At 36.1% G+C, this 23,471-nt stretch overlaps 1 protein-coding gene across 1 annotated transcript; it reads right to left on the bottom strand.

Moving 5' to 3' along the window:
• Positions 1-4,373: 4,373 nt before the first annotated feature.
• LOC133532373 (MATH and LRR domain-containing protein PFE0570w-like) lies at positions 4,374-19,102 on the bottom strand. The gene is made up of 2 exons (XM_061870983.1): positions 18,989-19,102; positions 4,374-14,661 (listed from the first exon to the last, which is right to left on the bottom strand). The coding sequence occupies exon 2, from the start codon at positions 14,655-14,657 to the stop codon at positions 6,561-6,563; it is 8,097 nt and encodes a 2,698-aa protein (XP_061726967.1). The 5' UTR covers positions 14,658-14,661; positions 18,989-19,102; the 3' UTR covers positions 4,374-6,560.
• Positions 19,103-23,471: the final 4,369 nt, after the last annotated feature.

Below are 23,471 nucleotides of genomic sequence, written 5' to 3'. Positions count from 1 at the left end.
CAATGGATCTCGCCTTGTATTACATCTACTATCAAATAAATAAATAAATAAATAATAAATATTATAGGACATTATTACACAAATTGACTAAGTCCCACAGTAAGCTCAATAAGGCTTGTGTTGAGGGTACTTAGACAACGATATATATAAATATTGATAAATACTTAAATACATAGAAAACACCCATGACTCAGGAACAAATATCCGTGTTCATCACACAAATAAATGCCCTTACCAGGATTTGAACCCGGGACCATCAGCTTCATAGGCAGGGTCACTACCCACGAGGCCAGAACGGTCGTCAAATCAAATGGACGGATAGATGTATCTTATGATATCTTAGATAGTATAATGCCTAAGCCACAATGCTGCAAGAATTCAACCAGAGTTTAAATTTAAACGATAAACACAGCGTTGATCGCATGCATCAACGAAATGTAGGGAAAATCACAATTCGTTTACCGCGTAAAACAGTATACGGTCATGATACTCTGTATCTATAGGTATTTAAATAAAAGTAAACATACAATTTGTACATTCTCGGGTAGTTATAACATTTATTGGTTAACCAACCAAATACAAAACCGCCTGGATCTGTCACTGAACGACCTGACTTTAACCTACATTATTTGATCATGTAATGTTTTCATCTACCCTCAACTGGCTTAAGGAGCCATTTGAGGATAGATTTTGTTTACTTTTATTTAAATACCTAAAGATACAGAGTATAGATTAAATAATAATAAAAAAATCAGCTTATTTACGTCCCATTGCTGGGCACAGGCCTCTCATGCGCGAGAGGGTTTGGACTTAGTCCCCACGCTGGCCCAATGCGGGATGGAGACTTCACTTCACTTCGCGGATGTATGCAAGTTCCCTCACGATGGTTTCCTTCACCGAAAAGCTAGTGGTAAATACCAAATGATAATCCGTACATAAGTTCCGAAAAACTCATTGGTACGAGCCAGGGTTTGAACCCGCGACCTCCGGGTTGAAAGTCGGACGTCAAATCCTCTCGGCCACCACCGCTGTCATGTATCATTCATCATCATTAGATTATCTGATTTAAAATGGGTGTGCGACAAACGCGTCACGTTTGACGCTGCGTTTATCGCACAAAACAATCGCGCGCTTTAATTTTGTTTAAACTTTTATTTGTTGTTAAAAATCGTTCACAATTTATTGTTCTGAATTCACGCTATAAAAAAATATACACGAGGACAAATAAAGATAACTACACTACAGACCTGTTTCATAATGTCCAAGTAAAGTATTGGATAGCTAATTGACAAATAAATTAACTGCCAGATAAGAAGCTTATTTGATGATTGTGAAACGCCAACGATGACTTTATTCGTCAGATATGTGGCAAGTAGCTTATTCAGGACTTGACTTGGACATTGTGAAACACCCCTAAACGTTAGGAAGTATGAGCGAAATAATTGTCAGATATTTTAACGCTAATCAACTCGTTAAAAGTATGCAACTGACAATATCACTTATAGAAGTATTTAATATTTTTTTAATAAGTAGAAATCAAACATGAACAAATGCAGCGAGTGAGCTGCTATTATAAATTAATATTTAGGAAAATATGTAATTATTAAATGTTTTTAAATAAAGAATGATTTTGTAATTGTTTTTTTTTGTTAAGCACTTTAATTACTGCAATATTCTACCGCTCGTAGTAGTAGTAGGCACTAGTTTACTCAATAGTGCCTACGCCAAATCTTGGGACTAGTTGTCAAGCGGATCCCAGGCTCCCATGAGCCGTGGCAAAATGCCGGGACAACGCGAGGAAGTAAGAAGGGTTCTACCGCTATACTCTATATCTTTAGGTATTTAAATAAAAGTAAACAAACAATTTGTACATTTTCGGGTAGTTATAACATTTATTGGTTAACCAACCAAATACAAAACCGCCTGGATCTGTCACTGAACGACCCGACTTTAACCTACATTATTTGATCATGTAATGTTTTCATCTACCCTCAACTGGCTCAAGGAACCTTTTGGGGGTAGATTTTGTTTACATTTATTTAAATACCTAAAGATACAGAGTTATAGAGGAAGCACTAGCACAAACCGTAAACCATAGTTACATAAATATATGTGACCGAAACCGGCAAAACGTCCCACTTTGTCGCTTGCCATAAGGACGAGATTTGCTTGTATCTTAATACCAATAGCCTGACAAGGCGTTCTTATGGTAAGCGACAAAGTGGGACGTTTTGCCTACCGTGGTCCCCCTTTTTTTTATATACTACGTCGGTGGCAAACAAGCATACGGCCCGCCTGATTGTAAGCAGTCTCCGTAGCATATGTACGCCTGCAACTCCAGAGTTACATGCGCGTTGCCGACCCAAAACCCGCCCCCCCTCGTTGAGCTCTGGCAACCTTACTCACCGGCAGGAACACAACAATGTCGTAATCAGTTTTTTTATAACTTTTTTTAAGGTTTAAGATCATTTAATCTCATTAAGAATTTTACAATTCACTTGCACGAGATAAAACATTAATAATGAAAAGATTATAATAATATGGATATGAGCGATTTTTGTGATTATTAGCAACAGATGAATATGACATGGAAGCATTAAGGCGGTTTGTTCACTGTTTGTACTAGTGGCGCCCTCTACGACTACACAGAGTTTTGTGTAATATTCCCTATAGTACAGTCGCCGTCAGATATATCATAGCGGCCAAAGTGCTCACAAATATCTGAACACGCCTCTATTGTCAAGGCGTTTCTGAGCACCTTGAGTGCTCCGAAATCTGATGGCGACTGTACAGCATAATACACAGACATAATAATTATGGAAGGTGGAGGTAAGAAAGAAATCTCCATATACCAAAAAGTGTCATCAGAAAACCTTAAATAGGTGGCGCTACAATACCTAGAGTACTTGAACAAAAAATCTAATCATAGACAGCGCACTTCACTCCGTCAATAACGCCTAGGTTCTTAGCTACTCTAGCGCTACTCTGGAGAGATTTGTAACTATTATTTATAGCTGACAGCTGGACACTTGCAACAGTTCTATCATAAGAGATTTCTCTCTTAAATTCAACTCCCTAATAATAATATTTGAACAGCTGTCAACTATCAGATCGTAATGCGGTTATTAGATCCATACGGTCGCCGGGCACTTGCAAATGGGTGTCGGTCAGCTGATGCGACCTAGGACATTGGAAGATTTAAAAACTGGAGACGGCTTGACTGTTATTATCAGTACAAAACAGTGCCGATTTTTGCGGGGGAGGGGCACGTCTAATGTACGGCTATTTCTACGTAACGTACAAATCATGTCAGATAAACGTCAGTCCACACAATACATATGACCATTGGCCGAGCTCTTCGACAGAGGGGTAAGCTCTTAAAGGCGTCTCCAGTTGCTATATCCTCCAAGCCTAGGACAGTAGTTTTGCGTTCCACGCAATGTCAGGACATACCGGCTCCCGTTCGCAAGTGCCCGGCGACCGCATAAACACAATAAGTATTAGTACTACTGTACAGAAAAGAAATTCCTACAAAACCGTAGTTTGACTGCGATTTAGGGACGAAACATGCTGTCCCTTGCTAACGAATAGCACTATCCCTTTCGGCTGTTTAGGCTTGTCAAAATTCAAGTCATTATTTTATCTGTGGTTGTGCACGCAAAGGTACGTCATTGTGCCAACCCCAAAAAGTGCTCTCAGTGGTCTAAAAGGTGCTCTTGAAGCATTTTAAGGAGACTAATTAAAAGCGCTATCTCTTATTTGGATCCGAATCTAACATATATATGAATATCAGTGCCTCTCCCATAGGGTGAAGCGTAATACTGAGATTACTGAGCCAGAACCCTTTTGTTTTGCTGCGACGCACACATTTCCTATATGTATGGAACAGTATTATTTAAATGTATTTTTTTTTCTTTCTACTTCTATTTTGTATAAATGTGTATTTCTCTCGTATAATTTTGTATTATCTGTTTTTTTGTCATTTTATTAATTGTATTTCCTGTGTGTATTGTGGCAAACAAATAAACGGATTATCTATCTATCTATCATATGTGTGCGTGCACTACATAATATTAGGTCTACATGCATGGTTTAATAATAATAACCATAGAGGCTCTGAGTTACTGAACAAAATTATTTCGATAATGATGTGCCTTATTGTTAGGAGTGGTGTTGAAAATTATTGTGTAAAGCTAAATAAAAAACAATAATTTTAATATTCACATTTATTTAATGTCTAAAAATAATTACTCTTAATCAACATTAGATATATACCAATATTATTATTGAATGTATACATTTTTATAATATAAAAATAAATCATCCTTTCCTTACATTTCTAAATCGTTTAAAAAACCACTGCTGAGAAGAAATGTCAAGAAACTCAATGGACTTATTCTATATGATATAATAACCAAAACTCATAACATATCCAGAGCTGGGAAGAGCAAACAATAAAACAGTTCTCAAATAGTCAGGAAATATGTAGAATAACAATACATCCCACTTCTGATACAGCCACCTGCTTGGTGAGTTTGTCAATTTTTATGGGAAATCCCGTGCTCCATCCGGGGATCACAAGACCAGGGTACCATTGCTGCTCTTGTATAAGGTATCCTTAAAATTCGTTGTGATGCCCGATTGAATGTACAGAAACTCTACCATTCGCGGGAAGTGTGGTGGAGAGTCTAGTGAACATCCTGATGTCGATCGCGTAATGCGTCCAACATCTTGACCCGATTTACGTGAGTGGCGAGACTTGCCAAGCTTCAGAGACGCAGCTATGCGGTAGAATGAGATAGCAATAGCGCTTGCCCCCTCTAACGCATAACGGCGTCCCTGACGCTTGGCAAATCCCGGCATGGATGTATGACTTTGATTGATTGATTAAAATTAGAGGCTGTTCGCAAAAACTTGGGTACGGACTCCGGGTTTGACGAGGTCGTGAGTCCTCACATATGAGTCGATGTCAACTGTAATATTTACAGAAGCCAGGTCATTACTCGGCACTACCACAGGCATGGTGGTGCACAAACAAAACAAAATAATGAAATAATAAAACCGACCAAGCGCGTGTCAGACCGCATAGAACCTTCATACGATACGAATGCAACATTGCAATGTTTTTTAGCAATTAAGTAACACTGACATAACATTTTTTTTTATATTCCGCTACCTAAAGGTTGTCTGGAAGAGATCGCTTTTTAGCGATAAGACCGCCTGTTGTTTACCTCTTCTTTATGTGTTGTATTATTTGTACTGTTTCTGTATTGAGGTGTGCAATAAAGTATATTTGTATTTGTATTGTAAGTAATATCACAGACAACAAAATTCCACTTGATATTTTATAAATCACTGACAGGTTATTTGTATAAAGATACAAGCAAATTTCGCCCTTATGGTAAGCGACAGTGGTACCTTTTGCTTGAAAACGTCACAAATAATATACTCCTAATCTTTGCTGAGCAAAATGGCTGGAACGGACGAACCATCAGGGTTCCATTTTTAGCGATATTGCTGTACCTATTATGACATAAATAATATTGTGGTTAATCTTATAATTTGAATTTATATACCTTGATTTTATAATGAATAATTAATTACCTATTTAATTTGTGATTTCAGAATCATAATTAACAAGACATAATGTACAGAATGTACCTAATATCCAGAATCGAAACCCCCTATTCATAAACGTGTACAGTAATCGTTTGTCCCTTTCCATCATACCAATACTTCGGAAAGGGACAAACGATTATTAGCGGCTTGTCAACTTTAGTAGACGTTTATGAATAGGGGGTAAGTATGTTGCCGTGCCTACAGTACTTATAATTAAAATATATATGTACACCCAAGACCTAAACTATGGAAACAAGGTTGTTTTCTTTAATATCTCATGTTTCTGTCTTTGTTTTATAATTGTAACCTTAAATTTACATATCAAAACATCCTAAAATATCGACAAAAACTTTAAAAAATAAAAAAACCGGACAAGTGCGAGTCGGACTCGCCCACCGAGGGTTCCGTACTTTTTAGTATTTGTTGTTATAGCGGCAACAGAAATACATCATCAGTAAAAATTTCAACTGTCTAGCTATGTTCATGAGATACAGCCTGGTGACAGACGGACGGACTGACAGCGGAGTCTTAGTAAGGACCCCCGTTTTACCCTTTGGGTACGGAACCCTAATTAGGAAAAAGCAAAATAATTATACCCTTAAATATTGAACTGGCAATTATCATAGCCACAACTTGAGTAATTTGAGTAATTTACTTTTAAAATGTTCTACTATTATATTTATTACATCGCTTAAAAATCACACTTTTCTATTAAAATATAAGTGCTTGTTTCCATACTTTTGGCTTTGGGTGTATGTATAATACACAAAAGTGTAATTGCTGATTGCATAACAATATAACAGAGAAATGTACACGTAATTTACACTGGTAACATAATGAACAATGAAATGAACACCATATTTGTACTAATGTGTCAATGATTATTCTGACCACTCAACGGCGCTGAACCTGAAGGTTTACTGTTCCTGTTTTTTTTTTTTTTATAATATTAATTCCCAGTGTTTCCCATTGTCCGGATAAGCACGGTGTCGAAGAAATCTATGATCATTTACATCTTCTCCAACCAATTCAACATCATCATCATCCGAGTCTTCTATAATAATTGTATCTTCAGTCTCCACAACCTTTGAAGTTTCTCTTTCGATGTCAAAATTCTTTTCAACAGGATTTTCGCTATTCAATCTTTTTTCTTCATTATTCACTTGTGATCTTAACGTGCGACTTGGAACATTTAAGTCGTCATTAGAAGACATCGTTTGTGTTGCATTTTCTATTTGGTTCACCATTTCTTCAATATGTGGACTGTTTTGATTATCTTTATTAGTATTTTTTGGCGTAGATTCTTTTTTTAACACGTCTCCCTTAATATTGTGATCTCGAACAACAAGTAGAATAAGTGTCGAATCTCTTTTCTGTAATGGTTCTTCGCACATTTCTGTGTTTTCTTGCGTGTCCTCTTCAATAATGTTTTGTAATGTTTGACCTTTTAGCATGTCTCTTTTAGTTATTAAATCTTCATCGTTGGAATTGATCTGTGCAGCGTCGTCTGTTGCAGATTTTTTCACTAAATCCTCTTCAAGAATATCTTGACTGTTTTGACTATTCTCTTCATTAGTAGTCTGTGAAAATGATTCGTATTTTAACAACTCTTTCTTAATACTTAAGTCTTTATCAATAGGCATTATTTGTTCTGAACCACTAGTCTTCACATGTTCTTCGAAAACTTTTGTGTATTCTTGTATGTCCTCTTCAAAAGTATTTTGTGAAGATACTTCATCTTTTAGCATCTCTCTTTTGATATTTAAATCTGCATCATTAGACCTTACTGGTGTTGCAATATCTGATGCACTTTTGTTAACTAAATCCTTTTCAGTAATATCCAAGGCTTTACGACTATTCTCTTTATTACTATTCTGTGATAATAATTCGTTTTTTAACAAGTCTCTTTTATTATTGTCATCGTCAGCAATAGACATTACTAGTGCTGAATTGTCTGCTATACTTTTGGTATTTAAATTTTCTTCTATAATGTCTATATTATAACTGGTATTTTGTGACAGTAATTCATCTTTTGCCACCTCTCTATTAATATTTGAATCTGCATCAATCGTCATTTGTTGAACTGCATTTTCTAATGAACTTAAGATCTCTGAATCTTCTTCTACAATATTTCTGTTTTCTTGTGATAATGTTTCATCCTTTAACATCTCTCTTTTAACATTTAAGTCCTCATCATTAATATCTGAGGTAGTACCTAAAGCAAATGATGGTTCTGAACTCTCATAATCACGTTCTTCTTGGAAGGTGATTTGTTGTATTCTAAATTCATATTTTATTGCAGAATGGTGAAGGGCCATATGTATCTCTAAATCTGACGGCAGAAATCGTCGTAAACCAGGACATATTGTACACTGCACTCCATTGTTTGTCTCTGATTCGCAGTCGACAAAGTGCAATTTAAATTGTTTTAACGTAATGAAACACAGGCCGCATATACATTTGTAAATCTCAACATTTCGTTTTTTTTCTTTATTTTGCGTTAATTGTAACTTGATTTGAATTAATTTTGAATTAGAGTGTTCATTCTTTTTTTCATTAAATACAATGGTTTTAAATGGTTGAGTTATCTCATCGGTATGGTAGATTTTGTGGTGCTCTCGCATTTCATGGGTCAAAAATACGCGGTGACATATGGGGCACGGGTAATACTTCAGGGTGCACTTTTGCTGCACATGCATCTCTATGTCCAAAGGTGGCACGAAAATATTACACTTTGCACATAAATATAAAGTAGATTGCCATGGCCCGTCCTCTGTAACAGTCATTTTAACGCACATTGTCTTATAAACACTTTGTACCTGCATTTCTTCCGCGTCACTCAACAATATGTGATTATTTGCGAACACTGCTTGCCAATTCGAAAACAGCCAGTGGTATGAGAATTTAATCTTGATATTTATCAAATATCTGTCATGTGAGATTCCATGCCTTTCAAAGCAAGATGAATCATAATTCATTTGACAAATATTACAATAAGTAACTGGATCTTCGATTTGATTATAATGATTTTGGCAATGGCGTATAGTATCGTCATAGGTGTCGGTACCGTAAGAGCATTCTTGGCATATGAAAATGTACAATTTATTTGCAATGCTTCTTATATTAGTAATTTGTATATTTTCTAAGCAATTATTTATTTCAGATTGATTAACAATGTTGACTTCTGCTTGAGCATTATGGCTGTCAGGTTCTCTGTCATCTTCGCCATCCTTTTCTTTTTCTGCACAAGAATAATTTCGTTGATCATTAGGAGTATTGTACTCTTGAAGAAGACCGTCAATCAAGTCTATCTCTCGCCGGTCATCGTCGACGACTTTCACGTTACTTAATACACTCGCGTGGTTATCTTTACTAACCTCTGTAGTATTGGTAGATTGAATCGCTGGATTCATATGACAATCCTCATAATTTGTGTTACAGTGTGTTTCTTTATTTTGTACTTGGTGGTCTGATACGTTTAAGGTTTCATGATAATTTTCACCCGTTTTCAAATCAGGTCTATAATTTTTATTCATTTCAATTTGGACACTTCCACTTTTACCAACTACGGGTATAATATTATCAGTTGAATTGTTGGTTTTATTACTTCGTTCTTGTTCGTTGTCGTCGGTATTTTGTGCTGAAATCTCAATAGCATCGTCAAACAGAGTCGACATACGTTCTTTCCTCTTTTTAAGGGTATTTTCGGACACGTTAATAGTTTCATCGTCGCTGGGCATTTCTTCTCTGAAGTTTCTTAAAGCACTTTCCTTAATATGGCATTGATTATCTTCGTGAATGTGATCTGTTATTGGTTCGTTGTCATTTTCTTCGCTTGTTACTTGTTGATCGCCATCGTTTTCGTCGATATTATTCGAATCACCAAAAAGCTTTAATAATCGCACTTTCCTTTTTTTAATGGTGCGCATTGATGTGTTCAGGGTTTCACTGTCACTAACTGGTGGGTCTTCATCGTCCATGCTTGAATTACTGTCATCATTACTTTCCTCGATATCTGTTTTCTGACTATCACTATCTTCCTCCATTTCATCGTCTATCGCATTTTGACTATTGCAATCATCAGTACTAACTATCCAATCACTATCACTTTCTTCAATTTCAGCGTTTTCTTTAATAGCAGTTGCACGCGAACTTCGACGTTTAGCACCAAAAAACTTTGTAGTACGCTTTTTTCTCTTTTTAGCTAAGTTATCAGACGCATTTATAATATCATCTTCACTAGCTGTTTCTGTATTTTCAAATGAAGACCGTTCATCAAAACAATCTGAATCGTTAATCGTACTCCAGTCACTATCACTGGTATTTTCATCTTTATCATCTTTGCAATTTTTTCTAGCTTTACTGTTATTTATGCTGGATGGTGAACGATTATCTTCTAACAATTTTTTTCTTTCCTTCTTTGACTTCAATGCATTGGCCTTCGGTTCAACGTTTTTAATTTTTTTAAATATTGGCCTACCTTTCATATTTGGATGTTGATGAATCCTATGTTTTCGTGTAGCATAATCAGTATATAACATTTGATTACATAACTCACAAATGAAAGTGTAATTTTGTCGTTTGCTTGTACTGTGAGCATTTTTATCAGTAGATGTGCCTTCACCGCTTGTAGTAAATGTCTTTGTTTTATTTTTATCCCTTTCATCATCGTCTTCATCGTCGCTTGTTTCACTCGTTTTATACGAATTATCACTGTAAGATGAACTTTCATCACTGTCACAACTTTCTTCATCCTCACTCATATCACGATTGATACTCGGCTTCCTTTTCTTTCTAGAGTTTGTGGTTGTTTGGCTGGCTATAGCCGTGGTGGTAATGGTTTCTGATGCACCATCTACGCTCCCACAGATTGTATTTGAATTATCAATATTATTTGCAACTGTATTTTCATTGTCATCATTTTGTTTTTCCTCTTGTTCATAGTTATTTTTATTTCCAAGTCTAAGTTTTTTAATAATATGACGATGTTTCAATTCAGGATGTAACCGAGTCCTGTGCCTGGCTGCAGCATAATCAGTAGTGAGTGTCTCATCACAAACAGAACTTATTGATTCTGTAGTTTTGATTTGTTCATTATTTGCATTACTACATCTTTCGTTTTTGTTTTTTTCTTTATTAACATTAGTATTTTCATGCGTATCAGAACTGCAACGCGAAACGTGTTTGTTATAACTTTTCTTAAATAAAAGGGAGTTACAAAAGGGGCATTGTTGTCTAATACAGTTTTCGGGTATTTTTGTAAGTCTTACGTTGTATTTGTCTTTCAAATGGCGTAGAAACTTAGAAGGATGTGTATACGTGCTTGTACAAATTGGACATATATATTTAATTGCTATGGTAGCACCACTTATTAATTTATCAGAGCTTAAACTTTCTTTCGACGCTAAATCTTGGCTACCTTTTTCCTCTTCAGCATTTTTATTCAACTGCGGATTTTCTACCAGAGATTTTATACTTTCATGGTGTTTGTGAACTTCGTCGGTATTTCTGATTTGTGCCTCAGCCATGGCAGATTTATAACAAGAATTTTCAATACGTTTATCGTTTTCTTCTACTTCGACACTTGATACTTTTTGAGTAGTCGCGTCCCTCGGTTTTTCATTAGCAACTTCATTACTGTTGTTATCGCTCTTTTTCTTTAATTGATCAGTTTCAGCTGCTATTATGTGGTTGTCACCATGACTGTTTGATTTTAAAGACTTTTCTTGTGTATTCAAATTAATAGTAATCATATGTGTCTCTGCCGGTGATTCACTTGATGCTTTCTCAGCTATACTAGAATCATGTTGTACGGAAAGTACATCACGGTTCAATTCTGCATCACTTTTGCTTACAACCACTACAGGACTTACAAGATTGGAGCTGTTATCTCTTTTCGAACAACTAGTTTTATTGTTTTCGTGACTACTTTCTATACTTGAGGTTACATTCAGTATGTCTGATAATATGCTTTTTGGCAGTTCAACGGCCGAGTTACTGTTTCTTGGCGTTGCTTGATCCATTTTCTTTTTATTTTCAATGGCACGGTTATCACTTTGGAAATCAGTAGTCAAATATGAAGAATTATCTTTTGTCTTACGATTTTTTTCACTTTGAGTTTTATTACTTTCTGTGACAGTTTTCATGCGTTTATGAATAATGGATTGATCGTCAATTTCATTTGTTCGTTTGTTAGTTATTGCTAGTTTATCATTAATTGTAACAATTTCATTCATATTCCTGCTCGTAATTTTATTTTTTCCTTGATTTTCAGTTTCAGGTGTTTCTATGAAAGGTGTCTCACTGTTAATTTTATGTTCCTTTGAAACATTATGATTTCCTGTTTGCGCCTCCAGCGCACTCTGAGTTGACGAAACATTGTCGGACTCTTTCTCTTTATCAACAGCTAAACTGACACTTCTGTCTTCTACTACAGACATAGAGATTGAATCGTCATTATAGTTTTCTTGAAATATCGTTTTAGAATGACTGCTAGTTTCTTGTGTTAAAGATTTATCACTCTGTCCAACTACTTGTTTTGCATGATCTTTTTCCGCAGATATACTATCTACGTCTTCTTTTTTGTTCCTAGTGTGATCTTTTTTATTCGAGATCTTTTTCAAGTAAGCAGTATGTATATCCCTAACGCCGCGACAGAGACCACAGTTTTGGGAACCGTCCTTGGTAACTTTATTTACACCAGCTTTTGTATTATTAAGCAAACTTGACGAATAATTAGACAAACAGCCACATTCAGGACAAGCATACTGTACATGGGTTTGATATGTACCATTTCTAGCGTTAATAAGTAAAGTTTTGATTATATTATTAAGTGTTGATTCAGATTCTGGGTACCTTTTTTTTATAATATTTTCCAAAATATATTTTAAAAAAATAATCTGGAATTTTAGAACACGTTTATTATTTTCAGCACCATAATTGGGAGTCACTTCTGTTGGTGTTTTATTTCGCTGATCTGTTCCTTGCTCGCTGCTTACTTTGCGTGCTTCTTGCTCGGATACTGTACTCATTACGATTTTATTTTGTAATTTTCTCACTACTTCTGCGTTGAGTGTTTCAATTGTTCTTTGCTGGTCATATAGTTTGTTTGTTTCTTGGTTATCACATGCTTGACTTGTTATTTGTTTGTTTTGAACTTTGGAAGTTTCGAGCTCATATTGTACTTGTGTCGATTCTTGTGCCTCGTTTGTTGTGCTTAGTATTGTTTTTTCTAGTATTTTGCTAGTACATTCAGTATTTAATACTTCACTTGCTAAGTCTGGATCTTTGTAGGTTTCTGGCTCAGTGATTGCTTCACTTGTTTTTTGTTTTATCCCAATTGTTTTATCTAGAGCATAGCTCGAGTTTTGTTTTCTCTGATATTCTTTTGTTATTGTCTCATCTTGGTTTATGCTTGTTTCGTGGTCATGAGAATTTTGCTGAATTTGTATTTTGCTTGCCGCAACGCTATCGTGTGTCGTATCAACAGATATTTCGCTCGTTTTGACTTTATCTACTCTCTTCTTTGCATCTCGCTTGCTAGTATCATGCTTATCACACGGATCACTGGTTTTTTGTTCATCGGGTACTTGACTTATTCCTGGGTATTTTTTTGCATTGTTTTCGTCTTGCTTATCAAGCGGTTTACTCAATATTTGTAGTTTTGTACGCCCTTCATTTATTACTTGCTCATCTACATTGCAATTGTTTTCTTTGGCAGGCAATATATTTTCTTTAGGTGTCGTATCCGCTTCGCATACTTTATTGCATGTTTTGGCAGTGAGCACTTCGTTGTCATTTCTCAGGTTATTTTCTAAGCTAGCTTTATTTTCGTTATGTCCATCGCATTTCTCACGTCTAACCGATGTCGTCGTATATGTTGCTTTGTCATGTGACACATGTTCTTCATTCCTTATTTCATCACAAAGTTCGCTCGCTTTAGATTGTTTATTGGTAATCTGTCCAGTATCTTCATGCTGTTTGACTAAACATTTTGGTTTTAAATTAATTTTAATGCGTTTTGGCTCTATTTGTGTTTCGTTATTACCAAATCGCTTGTTTGCTTTTACGTTTGAATCTTCTATATCTTGTTGGAAATCTTTATTAGTTATGATAGCACTATCGGAAATATCGGTATTTAACTTGTTATTTGGCACGGTTAAAATTGATGTTAGACTGTTTTCAGATTGAGTCACAACACATTTACCAGTTACATTATTAGTGACTGAACTAGTAATACTAGTAGTATTAGGGATACTGCTTTCTAATGGACACAATCTAGGAGATATAAATCTATAACAATCTGTATCAGCTTGTTCATTATTTCCACTTTTCATTTTATCATTTTTCGACACGTTGCTTTTTCCATTGTTCGAATTACATTCTAAATTACTTTCTCCAAAATGTGTTGTTGCTCTCCTTGCATTAATAGCAGACGGCCTTAAAACGTTAAGCCTAGCTGGTTTATTTTCTTTTTGCGTTTGTGAAACACTGGCATTAGAATGCATTTTATGACTTTCAACAATGCTGGTAGTAGCTCTTCGAGCGTTGATCGCCGCGGGCTTGAGTACTTTTAATTTTGTTGCGTGTAAGGAATCATTAACAGAAGATATCTCACCATTATTTGTGTATTGGTTTTGACATTTTTCATGGCTTTTCATTTCATCATCCGAATCCAGGCATATGATGTCACTATCATTAGCAAATTTAGCTGTATTTTCAGTATTTCCAGCATAAGTTTGAGAATCTGGTGCATATTTTGGCGCATTTTCTCGAAAATCAGAAGTATTACATACATTAGCTATGCCTGATAAATATTTTGTTATAAGCCAGTCCTTTTCGATATTATTCTTTGGTAAATCTGTTTGTATATTTTGACTTACATCATTTTGCGCTGTGTTGTCATCGTCCTGGTGTTCTTGCTTGCTCCTATCTTGTAATTGGCTCAATCTACGTCTTTTGGCGTCGATTTTCTGCGGTTTATCAACAAATTCTGTCAGCAGTACCGTGCGATCGGAGTCGGAGTCGTCTTCTTCCATAATTCTGAAACAAGTGCCGTTTACTAGATGAGGTTAAATAACACATTATATAAAGCATACTACTTATAAAAGAGATCAAATTTTCCATAGAAGGTTAAAAACCATGACGTGACCACCGATCATAGAAAATGAAGTGACGGAAGCCTCGGCCTGAACTTAGAAATTTATAAATAGTTTCAACTATTAGGAATCAAACAAAAGTCTGTAGTTTGTGACTAATGAGAACCTTACCACCGCCATACAATCTAAGTTTTTTTTATGTGATAGTCAGCATACGCGCCGCCTGCTGGGAAGCGGTAATCGTACCGACTCTTGAGAACCCTAAATACCCGCTTCTTAAAGAACCTAAGTTACTTAACATTCTAAATAAGAGCATTGAAAACTGATGGTACTGTAATATTTATTTATTTATTTACCACACAGCCCATTTTACACTGTTTGTTCACTTTTTGCTTTATACATTTATCCCTTGGAGTGGTAGGCCGTCGGCTCCCGACCGATTACTTCATTTAAAGGAGGATGACAGATTTGTATGGACACTGGCCCATGAACCAATAAGAATAAGCAAAATACCAATGGAAAGGATTTATTTTATATAAGTACTCCATTTCTTTGTATGGCGAGACTTGTCAAATCTCTGTTTAAAAAAAATGAATGAAACAAAAAACATAAGGAAATAAATACAAAACTAAAATATTGTGACCCAAAATCATCAACAATAACAAAACCTTTATGATCTGCGACACAGGAACTTAGTATCGAAAAAAACTATACTGTCACATTTCAATTCACACTACTTTTTGCAGCAATAACTTTTTTCACACAAAGATTTGGGACTTACCTCAATGAAGAAAAAAAACCTAACTTAACACTTAACACATTCACTGCCGGGAACCCACCTGGTGGGCGCTCATGAACTTTGTTCAGATGCCGGACGGACAACCCGCGGGGCGGGTTGTTTTGTACGCAGCTATAGACAACCGGTTTCTGGGGTAGTGCGCCGTTTTTTGTCTGGCAGTGAATGTGTTAACAACAAGCTACATAACACACTAACGTAAAAATTGTACTGTACCTTTTCTTCTCCCAAATTAACAAACATAAGTGTCCGCTAAAATACCTGTCAATTTACTACTTGATTGCTTTGGATAATACTTTATGTATTTTACTAAGTTCTCTTTGAGCTTTTATGTTCTAATTAACTAGTGGAAACTGTTTTGGCTTGTGTTCTATTAATATTAATGCATATTATGTAACATAGTTAGCTGTTTATTTCCCAAATAAATAAATAAAGTAAATGTTTTCCCGCCAAATATTGTCCAAGGAAATATACTTTTATAAAGTATTTGTGATAAACCACATGTTTGTTTCATATTTGTCTAGAGCAAAACTTATCTAGTGAGTGATAAATAAATTTATCTATATCTTGGTGTTTTTACTATTACATTTACAGTTTTACAACAATTTCTGAATTCAATTTCAAAATATCTAAATTACAGTACAGATCAGTAAGCAGGTTGCTTAAAATGATCACATAAAATACTATTTCCCGCGTAATACGCCATTTTAGACTAATCCCTGTCATTTCTTCTTTTACAGTTTGTCAACACTTTAAATAAAAAAAATAAAATAAAAAAAAAATACTTTTATTCAGTAACTATGATTTGGTATACAGTAGCTGTGCTGGTGCCTCTTTGTAAGTATTTAAGATACTTGTGTTAAGAGAACACCGCTCTTCCACAGGATGTTTTGCTTACAATATAACATGTTCATATAGGTACATATATTATCTTTCGATGATATTGCATTTTAGCATTTTACTTAAGAAAAACAAAAACAATAGAATTATAACAACTGCAACAACTTATGTATATATATTTTAAGGTAGAATGTACAACAATTATCTTTTCTTATGTGTGTTTGTGTGTGTGTGTGTGTGTGTGTGTGTGTGTGTGTGTGTGTGTGTTTGTATGTGTGTGTGTGAATATATTATATTAATTTAACATCTCTTCAATTTCATTATAAGTCAGGTTTTTTAGCCAGTTACATACTTTGTTCTTACACTCTCTATACACGCATGAATAAATGTCAATATCGCTATTAATTTTATTATATACTTTAGCTGATCGAAACTCATATTGTCTTTTAGCAAAAACTGATTTAGTTTGTGGCGTGGAGATTGCATTTGGTTTTTTCCGTTTATTAATATTATTAGTGTTAATTTTATAAGTTAATGTTTTGTGGCGTTTTAGGACTGCATTTAAAATGTAAAGTCTTCTAACTGACAACAAATCACAGACCTCGTAAAGATCTTTAGTGGGAAATCTAAAGGGCTTAGAGTACATCACCTTTAGTAGTGATCTCTGAGCTCTCTCTAGTTCAAGAAATTTTATCTTTGTAGCCCCGCCCCAAACCGGTATGCAATAGCTAAGAACAGATTGTACCAAAGACACGTAGATCTGTTTCATCAGATCCTTGGAAGCCACTTGCCGCAGACTCTTAAAAATGTAGATTAATTTTCGTGTCCTGGACATTATCAGCTCAGTGTGCACATGCCAGGTTAGTCTCTGGTCAATCATTACACCAAGGTATTTAGTGGACTCAACTTTATTAATAACTGAGCATGAGCAGCAAAACTCAAGTATGTCGTGACATGTGTGTAGCCTAACTGTGAAATTAGAGTCTGGTTGTGTTCTGTCGTACTTTGTGAAACAAATGTAGTTTGTCTTATTAGTGTTGAGTGTTAACAGTTTGGTTTGCAACCAGCGGCCAATTATAGCAAGTCCTTGCTCTGTTGTTTCCCTGACTTCATCCCAGCTATCACCCCAGAATACTATAGCAGTGTCATCAGCATAGGTATAAATGGATCCTTTGTCGATGTTTAAATTGCACAACTCGTTGATGTAAATTAGGAATAGTGTAGGGCCCAGAACACTACCTTGAGGGACACCATAACTTACGACACATTCATTGCTTATATAATTTCCTATTTTCACACGTTGTTTCCTATTATCTAAATAGCTACTTAGTAACGACAGGGGGACACCTCTGATACCTATAGTTTCAAGAGTATTTATTAGTGTGGGAACAGGCACAGTATCAAAGGCTTTTTTGAGGTCAAGGAATACCGCGATACATTTTTTATTCATGTCAACCTTTTGTACAATTTCAGTAGACAGGGCGGTTACAGCGTCCTCGGTGCTAATACCTTGCCTAAAGCCATATTGGTTCTTAGATAATATTTTATATTTGTTTAAATAATTCATTAGTCGTACGTTAATAAGCTTCTCTATGACTTTAGAAATTGATGACAAAACTGATATTGGTCTATAATCAGAAATATTATCTTTGTTCCCACCCTTATAAACCGGAGTGACCAGGGCCATTTTCAAAGAATTAGGAAAAACTCCTTGTTCAAAACATTGATTGGTTAAATGTGTTAAAAGAGGAACCATTATGCCACTTAACCTTTTTAAAAAATTGGTAGGGATATTATCCCATCCAGGTGCACTTGAGGACTTGAGATTTGACAATACAACGTAAACTTCATTAGGGTTAGTGTTATACAAAACAAACGAGGATAAGGACGGATTTGGATTTCGCCCGATTAGATAAGAAACTTGACTACTGGGCTGTATTGCTTCTGCAAGAGCTTTACCAATGCCAGAAAAGAATTCGTTAACAGCATTTGCCGAGTCCAGTGGTAACGTTCTGCAATTTAGTAACTCTGTGCTTTCAATATTTTTGGTTTTCTATTTGTAATATAATTTATAGTCTTCCATAAAGCTTTAGAGTTCCGGCTAGCCTTTGATAGTTGGTCCATATCATATTTACGTTTCAACTTTTTAATGAGCCCGTTACAAAAATTCCTATACCTTTTGTACGTAATTTTTAAAACAGTATTTTCTGGTTCCGCCCGCAACTTTTTTTGTATATTATTTCTATTACTTTCCCTCATAAAATGAGTGTTTGGCATGGTCTCTCAGTATCTTAACTTTCTTAAATGGGGTTTAATTTCAATATGTATATTTAATGGCATTATACATTTTGTGATATAGACAAAAAGTTATAATTTATAAATAGCCTTTTTTTTAAATTCTTCGTCTGTGGCTTCCTGTTGCATTAAGTGGTGAAATAATGAAGTGTTGATAGTATAAATGATCAGTGCGGAATGACTTTTCTTAATTGTCATTATATTATTGTTAAAATATTAAAGCAAGAATAAGTACAAACCTTGAAAAACAACTTCACTAGCACTTCACTAGTGACATGTTTACCAATGATTTCCACTGGAAACGGGGATGGGAACTCGCTTATAGATGTGGTGTACTTACTGTTTGTGCGGCAAAATATCTAATAAACTAATTAGTTGAGACAAAGACGTACGCCCAAAACGCTCGGGGTCTTGCACAAGTTTTGACTTGAGGTCGATTCGATTGCCGGGTGACTCACCGACACCGAGCTGTCAGTGGCACTTCTCCGTCACCCGGCCGTTTTAGGGTGGCAAGTTACTTAAAAAATATTTTACCCTTAAAATAAGGTAAATATAGTTTGGCCAGGGACTATCGCATTTCAAATCGCAGTTTGGCGAGGAATAAAGTTGTTACAATTTTTTTTTTATATTATAGGACATTATTACACAAATTGACTAAGTCCCACAGTAAGCTCAATAGGGCTTGTGTTGAGGGTACTTAGACAACGATATATATAATATATAAATATTTATAAATACTTAAATACATAGAAAACACCCATGACTCAAGAACAAATATCCATGCTCATCACACGAATAAATGCCCTTACCAGGATTTGAACCCGGGGCCATCAGCTTCGTAGGCAGGGTCACTACCCACTAGGCCAAACCGGTCGTCAAATGTTATGCATGTATGTAACTCTATGATAAATAAAAAAAAAAACAGAATCATGCTGGATACAATCATAAGGATCACTATAGTTTTTTCTTATTTACTAATAAATTGCGTTTGCCAGACTATATTAGCTTACGTAATATTTAATTTAAATATGAGTAAAATCCATTATGGTTCAAGCGTTTAGTGGAGTACCACAGAGTTCAGTTAATTAAGTTCTTGGCTATCAAATAACAGTAAAAAGCTATAGCGTTCACACGACACAAAGATAATAATGGGTCGGTTAATAGTCTGACCAGCGAGTCGTATCACAAGCTATTTTTTTTATATGCACCTTTTTTTTCTATCAAATAAGCTGTCAGTTTCTAGCTGTCATTTAATTTCATAGTAATTTTATTGCCAGGTGATGCTATTACTGACTCGCTGGTCAGACCCTAAATACTTACAACATTCTATTTGACCCAGAGATAGTGTCACTGCAAGCAGCTTACAAATGGCAATAATGTGCGTACGTCATGAATAGTCAAATAAAATGTCATGTCACCGACTAATTTCAAAACATTGTTAAATGCGTAGATGCTAGGATCTTAAAGATGTGCTATACGCGTGCGCCCGTGAGGGACAGACAGAACATTCGCAATGCGACAAAATTAGAAACAAGTTTTAACATTCCTGATACCAACAAAAAAAACTACGTAATTTGATCGGGTTATTTGTTGCCCACTATAAACCATACTAAAATTTACGGCAGAGGATAAAAAAATGAGACTGTGACAAGGACATTCAATAATTGCGCTTTCTCTGTTACTCCTACTGAAAGATAAATAACACTATCCCGTTCGGTCATTTCCTCCCCACCGCTCAAGCCTGATCCAGCTATACTAAACTCATGGTTTCTTGGGGTACAAGTGTTAACACTTGCACAGGCAGGGCTATCAAAATCGCTGCCAACTTAGCTTGGTTTGACTCTATCACTGAAAATCCGCAACATGGCGAAGGCCGAATAAAATCTTGTCAGGGTATAAATTGGGACTTTACTATGCGTGTGGTAGCCCTAAGCATAACTGTCAAAATATTATATATCTAGGGGTAAATCACGGGGGAATCCCACGATAGTATAGTTAAGCGCCCACTACACGGCTCCCTACGATCCAATGATCCAAGGTCACCCTGACCAGAGTACAATAATTATATGTATATATAGTAAACCCTGACTTTGGTTGTTGGCAGCGATTTGATAGCTCAGACGGTGAAAGTGCTATTTCAAAGGTAAAACTTCTATGAAATTATGACGTTTACTTGACTCTTGCACCGTCTGGGCACGTAGTGATTATATGCTCTTTGGTCTGGGCTATCTAAATGGGAGCAACTAATGCACAGCCAAATAATGCTCAACCCAGGAATGTACAGCCCAATAATTGGCGTCCATGATGGACTGCTGTGGAAGTTTGGTCCGGGGCATTAATACGAAGCCACTCTTTTCACAGGGCAATAATGTACGACCCCATAATTCGCGTCCATTAATCTGAGTCCCTTGGCTTTCAATTATCGGGCTGCGCATTATTGGTACGGGTCGAGAATGCTCTAGGCTTGAGTCGGTCAGGACCGAAGAACTAAAAGGAATGAAATCCCACCACAGACCGAAAGGAACTAGTTCATCTTAAGCGCTCTTAATCGGTCTCGGTCCTTTAGTTCAGTAGTCGGTATGTCAGCGGGCCTACCGCAAACCACGTTCGACGGGTTGCCTCCCTGTCACACTTACGTACGAATTTACAAGTGCGACAGAGAGGCAACACGTCGAACGTGGTTCGCGGTAGGCCCTCAGTACCAAGTAACAAATCGGTCGGGAGCGAATGATCGGTATGAGTCAAGGTCAAGAAATTCGCTCTCTCACGCTCTCGCTCTGTTTATTTGCGAGCGAGAGCAAGATATAACCTAGTCATACTCATTCAGATCTCGAGATTTGCTCCTGAACTAAAGGAACTAAAGGACCTAAAAGAGCGAACTAGTTCGTTTGACCGATTGACCGAGATCGGAGCGCTCTTTTTAAAGACCGAGCGGGCACAACTCTAGAATGCTCTATGAATGTCTAGTGACTAGGTCAACTTGTGACTAGGACAAAATTAAATCATCATTCGCTTGCCCTTATCCCATTCATTTGGGGTCGGCGCAGCATGTCTTTTTCTTCCATATCTTTCTGTCACCCGTCATCTCATCATTCACTCGCGTTCGTTTCATGTCATCTCTCACACAATCCATCCACCTTTTCCTAGGTTTTCCTCTCCCGTTCCATCCCTCTACATTCATTCGTAATACCTATATTCGTATTCGTATATTCGTAGGACAAAATTAAATATAGTTCTTAACAACACCCAAATCCCTCAGGTTGATACAGTTAAATATCTTGGGTTCGAAATTGATCCCGGGCTGACTTGGGGTCCACAGATCCAGTCGATCTGCGACAGACTGGCTTCAGCCTGCTATTATGCACTGTCCAGGTTAGCACCCAGCCTAACTTATCTATCTATTATAATCTCAAAAGAGCGTATTACGGATATTTCTATTCGATCCTTACACATGGTGTAGATCTCTGGGCCACAGCTGCTGAACGTGATAGGGTGTTTAGGATGCAAAAACGTGCTCTCCGCATAATCGACTGTAAGCCCCCTGACCACCCAGCACAACCGCTATTTAAAAAGCATAAAATATTAACTTTGCCTTGTATATTTGTACTGCCGGCTTGTATGTACGTCAGAGCAAATATGCATACGTATAAAACTAATGCATCTATACGTACCTGTGACCGGCCGCCCCGCAGGACTCCCAAACTGGTTGCTCCGAGTTGCCGACTCGCTAAGTCGAGACGGTCGCTTAGTTGACCGAAGCGTAGCGTAGGTCTACGTTTCGACTCGCGCAATCTGCTTTCGTATGTCCGGATGTTCTCCTCTACAGGTCGCAGTTCTCAACCGATTCGCGTGAAATTTTGTGACCATATTCTATGATCAAATAGAATTTTTTTGTCGATCCAGTTTTTGGAATTTTTTCAAAATGGCGGAGTCATGGTACGTCCCCAACTAGCAAAAACACGCTTAGAATAGTCTCAAAACTACAATTTTTTCGCTCTTATATTGATCTTATAGCATCGTATAAGCCCGGATTTGGGCACAAATTATAAGCGTATTTATTTTGATATCGTTCTAATATCAGTCTAATTGAATGCTGCTTGCATTTACAGTAATCTTTCCAAAACTTATTTAAGCTACCTTAGGCTAATATCGCTTTTACGTAAGTATCTTGTAAGCCTACATAGGCTTATATTGGTCCAACGTTAGAATCTTATGAGCCTAAATAAGCTTATTTAGATTTTTTGTAAGGTCACACAGAGAGTTGAAACATTCTATTTGTGAAGTATAAGTGTACGAGTGAAAATAAATGCAGCAGCGTGACAAAAATATGTTAGTGTAAATATTTATCTAACTGTTTATGAATTATGTTTAAATATAATAACGTGCTCGTTATCATCGTGTGTGTTTATGTTTTACGGTATGTAATCACGTGGGAAAATATTATTTACTGTAAAGTAGACCCTGTTTTCCACTTCAAACTTCATGCGCCTGATCAAATATGGTATTTGTATCCGTTTATAATTATTTTATTTCTTTATTTGTACTGATAGTCAGCCATAGCTGTAGGTGTATTTTTAAAGCGCACTATTAGACTATTATAAGATTATTTACACTAAATTCTGCATTCAGAATACAAATGATATGGCCATGTTGAATTAATTAGGGTTCCTTGGTTTACTTACTAAAACCCTAAATACATTTGTTTATCCTTACTAGATCACTTGACACATACTAATAAACTAAATGTTTTTTTTTATTTAAGTGACAAGATTGGTGATGCAAAATGGTTGTATTTATGGATATAGACCATTACTTGATGAAGA

The sequence above is a fragment of the Cydia pomonella genome, chromosome 27 (genome assembly GCF_033807575.1).
Source record: "Cydia pomonella isolate Wapato2018A chromosome 27, ilCydPomo1, whole genome shotgun sequence".
NCBI lineage: Eukaryota > Metazoa > Arthropoda > Insecta > Lepidoptera > Tortricidae > Cydia > Cydia pomonella.
This window is presented reverse-complemented; position numbering and strand designations above follow the sequence as displayed.